The sequence below is a fragment of the Palaemon carinicauda genome, chromosome 7 (assembly GCF_036898095.1).
Source record: "Palaemon carinicauda isolate YSFRI2023 chromosome 7, ASM3689809v2, whole genome shotgun sequence".
Lineage (NCBI taxonomy): Eukaryota > Metazoa > Arthropoda > Malacostraca > Decapoda > Palaemonidae > Palaemon > Palaemon carinicauda.
In genome coordinates, this window is record NC_090731.1 from 16,945,998 (window position 1) to 16,955,997 (window position 10,000).

At 32.1% G+C, this 10,000-nt stretch overlaps 1 protein-coding gene across 1 annotated transcript in view; it reads right to left on the reverse strand.

The window, feature by feature from the left end:
* Nucleotides 1–2,891: 2,891 nt before the first annotated feature.
* Nucleotides 2,892–10,000, reverse strand: part of LOC137643871 (uncharacterized) — a 10,060-nt gene continuing 2,951 nt past the window's right edge. Inside the window, exon 2 of the mRNA XM_068376607.1 lies at nucleotides 2,892–3,761. Within this exon, the coding sequence (XP_068232708.1) occupies nucleotides 3,135–3,761 (627 nt within the window). The 3' untranslated portion in view covers nucleotides 2,892–3,134. The remainder of the gene's footprint in view (nucleotides 3,762–10,000) is intronic.

Sequence of the window (10,000 nt, forward strand, 5' to 3'; positions counted from 1 at the left end):
CACTGTTTTAGGACCCAAGCCACATGTCATGAGGATGCAATATGAAAAGTAAAGAAAAAAAAAAGAAAAAAAAAACTCTGAGGATCACATTAGATTACATTCCAAGAATCACCTCGATGTCTTTTAAATAGCAAATCTTTATTGTCTATTGATTAGAGATCTAAATATTAGATATTTATACACGCTATATATACAGTATATATATATGTGTATATATGTATATATATATATATATATATATATATATATATATATATATACATATTTACATATATTACACACACACACGTGTATATATATATATATATATATACATACATACATATATATATATATATATATATATATATATATATATATATAGATATGAACATATATATATATAAGTATATATATATATATATATATATATATATGCATATATATACAGATATATATTTGTACAGATATACTTATGTATATATATATATATATATATATATATATATATATATATATATATATATATATATATATATATACATACATAGACGGATAGATAGATAGATAGATAGATAGATAGATAGATGTGATAAGGTCGTAGAAAGAGAGAATTTAAGGAAGAGCGCAAGAGAGAAAAGGTGGGGAACTCGTAAAGAAGACTTAGCAGCATTTAAAAACATCTTTAATTAGGTCGCCCGATCATGGAAAATGCACTGAATAAAGAAGCCACGAATAAAAGAAGCACCTTCCTCCTTCCAGATTTCCAGGAGCCTCTCTGATGCCTCCAAAAATTTGCCTCTCTCGAGGAAGTGATTTCGATCTTGGAGATAGATTCGTAAATCACCATCAGTTTTTAATAGCCGTTTCTGTGTTATATTTGGTATTGAAATAAACAACGATATGTCTAAAAGGCCATTAATTATCTTTTTTATTTTTATTTTCATTTTTATTTTTATTTTTGTTTTTATTATCATTATTATTATTATTATAATTATTATTATCATTATTATCATTATTATTATTATTATTATGATGATGATGATGATGATGATGATCATTATCATTATCATTATTATTATTATTATTATCTAAACTGCAATCAGGATGCTATAAGCCCAAGGGCTTCAATAAGGAAAATAGCCCAGTGAGGATAGGAAATAAGAAAACAGATAGAATAGTGACCGTGAGTGGTACCTTCAAGCAAGAGACCTTTACCCCCAAGACTGTTAGACCATGGTAAAAATGCTATGGCACTACCCAAGACAGAACAATGGTTTGATTTTGGAGTATCCTTCTAGAAGCGCTGCTTGCCATAGCTAAAGAGTCTCTACTAGCAAGTGGAAAGTAGTTACTGAATAATTACAGTGCAGTAAACAACCCCTTGAATGAAGAAGTTTTTTGTAATATAGTATTGTCTGGTGTATGAGGAAAGAGAAGAATGTGTAAAGAGTAGGCCAGACTATTAAGGTTTATGTATGAAACTATAAGAGAGGTGACTCGAGTGCCACATGTGGAAGAGATCATGATGAGGAGATGGAGATGGTTTGCATGCTCTGCGCACTCTTCAAGATAGATTAGTTCATCAAACGTTCAGCTGGGCTTCACAAGGCACTAGAAGAATTGGAAGACCCAGGCCTATATGGCTGAGGACTATGAAGCGCGAAGTAGGAGATAATGAATGGAGAAGTATTGAATTAAAATCTCAAGATAGAGACGACTTGCGAAATCTAACCGAGGCCCTTTGCGTCAATAGGGGTAAGAGGGGATGATGATGATGATGTAGGCAAAGGAAAAATGAGTCGTAACCAGAGAGAGATACAATGCAGAACTACCTGGCCAGTCAAAGGACCCAAGAACTCTCCAGTGATAGTATTTCCAAGGATAGATAATTTTAAGTGGATATCACATCAATCATTTGATGATACAAATCTAATATATAATACTGGATATGTTGTTTTCAAATCTACCTATTTTCTATATGAAAAAACTTATTGTTATTTTGTTCTTTATTTCATTTCTAAGTCATACATGTCAATACTCTTAGGGAACATTTAAATATTTTTTATATTTCTGCTTCTATACAACTTGACTATCATCATTCTATGTTCAATAGCTTACACAGTTTTATTTAACATACAATAGTAAATTGAATGGCAACTGATATGTATCATTAACTATCTCCTAGTATATCATTTATATACCGTGTAATCTTTGAAGACCCATAAAGTAATAAACTTCCTCATTACCTTGGATGTTAAGTACATATCTTAGGAAAATACTACCATAAAATATGAAAATTACAATATTGATATATGATGTATGAGAAATTAATTCATCATGGAATTTTGACTGATTGCTGGGTAGTAGACTTAGCTAATATGTACCATATATAATAAATTTCATCATCATAATTAATTTCTAACTTCACTGACTCCAGGAGGAAGGAGTTTCTATAATTTCTTGCGAATGATGAGAAAGATTCATCTTGCGAACTAGATTACCAAATAAAAATGGTAACACTGAGATGTAGGTATTCGAAATACTTATTTGAAATTAAGAAAAATTGAAAATAATATATATATATATATATATATATATATATATATATATATATATATATATATATACATATATATATTTATATATATATATATATGTATATATATATATGTGTGTGTGTGTGTATATATGCACACACATATCTTATATATATACATACATATATATATATATATATATATATATATATATATATATATATATATATATATATATATGTATATGTATATATATATATATATATATATATATATATATATATATATGTATATATATATATATATATACAGTATACATATATATATATACATATATATATATATATATATATACTTATATTCTTATATTTGCATATAAATACTCATAAGTGGCCAAATATAGATTTTCCTATGAAAAAGATTTACAACTGGTAAACAAAATACATATATTTCGAGTACTTCATATGAACATCAATCAAGATATCTCTTGTACATTACCTCGCATCTAAATTCGCCGCTGCTTATACATAGCAACGTAAGAAATAAATATAAACAACAAACGAGTAAAATAAAATAAAATAAATATTTTTAAACTAAGATGTTATGATTTTGTTGTTAGTGTAAGATTTTTTCTATTTTGAGGTTTCCTGTAAGATTAGGAATAAAAGTTTCTTCCAAATTAGGCGAAAATCCTCCATCATGGCTGGTAGTAAAACGAGATGGGTTAACTTTGGTAGTTGCAGTGACTAATGGAGCGCGGGAGGAATAGCAGTGTCTCTCCGCTAGGTAACTGAAGACTCGATTGGCACTTCGAGAGGCGAAGTCGCCCGAAGATCGACCTGGTACGTAAAACGAACCGTGATAATTACGTATAACGGGAGACGAACTTTCCATGGTGCCGTAAGATAAATGAGCGCCTGAGGGCGTTCCCCCTCCTCCTCCGGAGGAGCCCGTTTCATCCTCAGCTGAGGACTCCTGCTTCACGGCAGGGAGTCTCTTGTCAGGCGTGAGGAAGGAGGCATGTGAAGTTCTCCCCTTGTGGTACTTTTGGTGTTTACGATGCTGCGTTGCCAAATATAACATCTCTTCCATTGGCATCTTCCTTTGTTTATTCATCTTGGAGGAGTCATATCCAGGGGGCTGGTGGTTTGATAGGACGTTTCTTTTGAATAGTTGTGAGAAATCAGGACGCGAAGGATTCCTTGGCCTGCGCCTTCTTGCGATGCGGCTGCGAAGAAGAAACTGTAAGGGAATGTAAAACTTTAACTAGATAATTTAGTAAGTTGTCTTTTGTATTATTATTGTTATTACGTGCCAAATTGCAACCTTGATTGGAAAGCATCTTGATAAGGGAATATATATATATATATATATATATATATATATATATATATATATATATATATATATATATATATATATATATATATATATATATATATTTAAGTAAAGAATAAACTAATGAAAAACAATGGAAGAAATTAAACCAATTACATACTATGAAACGAAAATATTACAAAAGTTTCTCATATTTATCTTCAGTACTCCATTATGAGCACAATATCATCTGTAAACGTCAACCATTCCACACATTTTATGATTCATACTCTCAACTAACAACTTTTCACCTACATAAATATCATCTCCTACTTCACGTTTCATAGTCCTCAGCCATGTAGGCCTGAATCTACCAACTCTTCTAGTGCCTTGTGGAGACTAGTTGAAAGTTTCGTGAACTAATCAGTCTTGGGGAGTGCGAAGAACATGGCCAAACCACCTCCAACTACCCCTCACCATGATCTCATCCTCATATGGCACTCAAGTAATCTCTCTTATAGCTCCAGATATGGAGACAAATCAAACTCTTGACTCAAGAGCCAGTTTCACATCAAACTAATGGCTCCTAACTATGCACTACATTTTAACACATGGTTTTATTCTATTCTAAAAATATTTCAATTGTTCTTAATAATCTATCACCCATGGAATAATTTCTTAAGAATATTTCAATTGTTCTGAAGAACTTAACATCTATGAGATAATTATATTCTAACATATTCTTCACATTTCATCCCTATCAATTCTATCATAAACTTTGCTTCTGTTGGAGGACTGAAGAAAGCAAATAAATTTAGTCTACGTAGTCATATTCCATATAAAAAGATACACACACACACACACACACACACACACACACACACACACACATATATATATATATATATATATATATATATATATATATATATATATATATATATATATATATATATATTATTACACCTTTCGAGTGATAATACATTAAGTATTTATTTTGAACCTTATATACGGTAAAAAAGCAATCTGCATATGAGATAAATATAGTACAAATACCAAGGTCTTGACGATATATGGTATACAATGGACAGTTTAAAGGTTTAAATATTTAAAGGTCGCTTATGATTGTCTGAGGCAAGGGACAGTGACATAGCCAAAGCAAGACAATTCCCAAGACGCTAACCAAATATACATATTGAAAGTTTATTTGCTAAATAGAATAATTTGGGGGGACATTATGTCAGAGACTAGGTTATGATATGTCCTCCGTTGTGCTCCCTATCTTCATTGATGGAGTGATGAGACAAGGCAAAAGAGGGGCAGGCAATGTAGGTGTAGAGTTGTGTAGTAAGAAAATGAGTCATGAATGAACTAGGGTACATGTGGTGGCAGCTGATGCACTACTGATTGTGGATACAGCGTAGAAACTGCAAAAACTATTTAGAGGCTATGGGATTGTTTGCGTTAGGAAAGGGTTGGAGTAAGCTTGAGTTTTGTTAAGGCTCCAATGGGTAGTATTTTATTAAGGTTTCGATGGGTAGAGATTTTATTAAGGACCAATGGATAGAGTTTTATTAAGGCCTCGATGGGTAGAGTTTTATCAAGGTTCCGATGGGTATGAATATGAAAGAAAAAAGAAATGATAATGATATAGAATGATTGTGAAAGAGTAAAAGTGGTAGATTTTGTCGAAGCATTGTTGAGCAATTCTAACAGATGATGGTAGGATAACAAAGTCTATTACATAATGGGTAAGGTAAGAAAGGTAGCTGGTAAAGGAAGAGACTATAAATCACATTACTGTCACTTCCAGAGCTATATATAGCAGCATATTGATAAGACATGATTAAGAATAGCCCTGAAAATGACAATGATGTGAGGTCTGGCATCCCTTGTTTGAAGCGTAACTTGTTTTTATGTCGGTCAAACATTTAAAAGGTATTTCTGTCAGACCAAAACAGCATAAGAAGGCTGTCAGGAGGGGCTTTGTTAATAATGGTATAGCTGTCCTATAGTTAAGCTCAAGTCACAGAAGCAGCACGGTCGGACACCAAGATAGCATTCCATCTCACCGTACAGTTAGAATCAAAAGAACGCCGACACTCAGGGGAAATCTTTCGTCAGATGTCTCTAGTGTTCCCATGACAAAACGGACAAGGAGTTACTGTTCTTACAACTTCTACGAAATGGGCGGAGCATTCTCAAACCTTAGCGAATCAGACAGTATAGGGCCGTCTTTGTTAGCAAAAGTATACAAATGTTACAAATCGAGTTGCCATATTTCAATTCTGTATAATCATTTGATGTCTCAACTTTTCAATACAAATACAAAACACACACACACAAACACACACACACACACACACACACACACACACATATATATATATATATATATATATATATATATATATATATATTTACTATTATTTTTCAATTGCTACTTTTTTCGTAAGAGGGACCAAGTAGACACTTTCCAGGGAAGGGGGGGGGGGGGGGGCGGTTCTCCTTCACCCCCCTGCCCAGGCCATTCCGACACTGAGCAAATAGGAAAGTCATTTCTGTTTTAGGGGTTGTGGAGATAGGCTGCTTGTAGACTCATGATACAGCCTGTAAGATATTGTATCATTGCCTGAGATTTATTTGATACCCGTTAATGTTCTAGTAAATTTGGCTAACCTAATTCATTATTAGTTGATTTGTAAAAGATAGCAGTAGTAGAATAAAATAGCTGCTGTTGATGGACGGTCGATAAGTAACGAAATTTAAGTATTAACTTTGCATAATAGATAATCGATGATGGATATAATAGATACTGATGACTGCAAAGCACCTTGAATACAATCAGAATTTATTATTTTGAATCGAAAATAACTTATATTGAGGTAGATGAGGACGCTATCACATTCTGGTAAAGGGTTTAAAAAATTTGTTTTATTGACAAATCATAGTCTCAGAACGACATAATTTTCAGAAATTTTGTCACGAAACTATGATATACGTATTTTCCCAAAATGAATTCTCCTATAATTTTTCCTGAAAATATACACGAATAGATGGCATAAGCACGAAATTATTCCCCATTCTAATACCCTGATTGTAAGTTATCAATGATTATATAATTGCTAGTAGCTTTATCTTGAGAAATTAAACAGCTTTGAGATCAAACCAACTTCATATCAATTTCATGCACAAAGGTCTTATAATCTTGATTCAAACAGGCTTAGCTTTGTATGATAAAGTCCTTATTTACAGTGATCAAGTGCCCAAATTAGCCCAGCTATGGGGTGATAGATGTAGGTCTCTTGACTGGGTAAATTACGCCAGGTAGATGGGCGCTTAACAAGCGAAAAATGCATTACTATCCGTGAAGCTCTAGTTCGGGTTGTTCGAGCAAAAGCTATCCATACCAACTCCTCAGCCTATCAGATTATTAGTTAAACCAGAATTTCTACAGCTGGTGCCGTGAGTAGGGGAAAGGGAAAACCAAATATTAAAATATCTCGGAAATAAAAGTTTGATTGCCCTTTTGATCACTAACTTATACAGCTGAGGAGCGATACTCATGGATTCCTAAATATTTTCTCTCATTCTTTAGATTTTATTTCCGGAGCTTCTTCCTCTATCCCCTGATTCATTATTTAATATTTGTTTTCTTTTTATCATTATTTATTCCTTTATTTATTAAATATTATCTTTAAAATTAATGCCCTTCTGCCTCGGTGCTCGTCTTAGGGCGTCAACTTAGGTTCTTATCTTCTCACTGTGCCTCCATAAAAGAAATCTCTCCCAAGCGGCAGCAGAAACACCTTCACTTGACCATTCCAACATGGAACTATTTGATATTTGTGTGACACCAAAACAAGATATTTATTAGCTGGATTCCGGAATAAGGCATTTGGAGATCTGTATTTCATTTTTCTCTATCTTAGTTTTTACAATCTACATCGAAGTAAAAAAAAAAAAAATTGCATTGTGAAGCATGCTTCCATGAATAAGTGGTGCCCCTCAGATTTTTTTATACAATATATATCCCATTCCTCTATCATTATTCCAGTTAACGTAAATATCTTAGTCGATTTTAAAGCAGCTGGTTAAATTTTCCTACAGAGCATTTAACGTATATAGAGGAGTATAAAATATGATGATCAAACTATATGCAGCCGGACAAATGTTGGTATACAGACCCTTAAGGAAGCAAATCCTCCAAACACCCAAAAGCAATTATAGTTATTTTCCCCCAAAATCACCCATTATTTGGATAAGCATTTGATTCTAACAAAATAATCCCGTTATTTATATCCTGTAATAACTATATCCAATCTTGCCATTTAGTTTCGATAATTATCAAGTGAATAAAGCAATTACGATAAAGATTGAATAAGTAATGTAGTAAAGATTTTACTATAAATGTTTAAGATTTTAGTTCAAATGGCAATGCTAATCCTTCAAGGCCAAGATAGCAGACGGTGAGATGACAAAGCTCAACAATGGGAGTGTTAAATAAAGTGGCTTAGAGTCTAAAGACTGAAACGGCGCATACCCCTGAATCTGAATAATTTGGGAAATATTTTACAATAAAGTCTCCTCACGTATTACGAAATGTTACATTCAATGAATATCTATAAACTGTAAGTAGTTTTTAGCAGTCGGTCTATCATCTGAAAAATAACGATAAGCTTTTGGGAGCATAATATAATCATTTCTATTGGAAACATTGAATAATATGGACAAACAATATTTTGATATGCATAAATGTCTAAAAAGGAGTTTATGTGCTGTTACATTACTTCATTAACTTGAGTAAGCTCAAACCATTTGATCTCTCTCTCTCTCTCTCTCTCTCTCTCTCTCTCTCTCTCTGAACGTCCTTTATGTGGGTATAACTCATGTATGGTGTTTTTATTAATATTTTTTAACATAAAAACATAATTGAAATTATTTTTTTCGTTCATCGGTAACTTGAACAGGACTAATATTAAAATAATCAAATATAGCTGTTAATGGAAGGAATTGTTTAGCTATGACACTCCAATATTATCTACATAATTTTGTGGGTTCATAATATATATATATATATATATATATATATATATATATATGTATATATATATACATATATATATATCATATATATATATACTGTATATATGTGTATATATACTGTATATATATATATATATATATATATATATATATATATATATATATATATACATGTATATATGTATATATGTATATATACATATTGTATATATGTATATATACATATATGTATATATATACATATATGTGTGTGTGTGAGTGTGTGTGTGTGTTTGTGTATTCAGTAATTGTAGTGGATATTTGAGACGTCAAATGATAACTGAGAATGAAATATGGCAACTCGATTTGTAACATCTCAATGCTTGCTCTAACAAAGACAGCCCTTTACTGTCTTTGATTCACCAAGGTTGGAGAAGGCTCCGCCCATTTCGTAGCAGTAGTAAGAGGAGCAACTCGTTGTCTGTTTTGTCATGGGAACACTAGAGACATCTGACGAAAGAATTCCCCTGAGTGTCGGCGTTCTTTTGATTCTAACTGTACGTCCTGCATATCGTAGAAAGCGACTAAAAGGACAGCTGTTGCCTTGCAGTCTTGTTTTTAGCAAAAGGTTGGTCCCACTGCCAATAACTGTGAATAATGCTGCCTTGCATTATTCTCTTGTTTAAGGGTACACTCGGGCACACTATTCTATCTCATTTCTCTTCCTCTTGTTTTTTTTAAATTTGTATAGTTTATACAGTATATGGAAGAACTAATCTAATTTTGTTACTATTCTTGAAATATTTTATTTTGATTGTTTCTTATCTTGTGTTTTATCTATTTCCTCGTTTCCTTTCCTCACTAGGCTATTTTCCCTGTTGGAGTACTTGGGATTATAGCATTTTGCTTTTCCAACTATGGTTATAGCTTCGCTTTTAATAATAATAATAATAATAATAAGGGAATGCAATGGTAAAAACCCTTCGCCAAATTATTAACTATGCTTAAAGCTATTAAAAATATGGAGCATCAGACCTCTTAATGTAGGGATAACGGTGAGAAAGAAGGGCAAGAAAGTATTATTGCCTGTGCCAAAGGTTACTACTCAAATGTCACATATAATCAAAGTAAAAATAAAA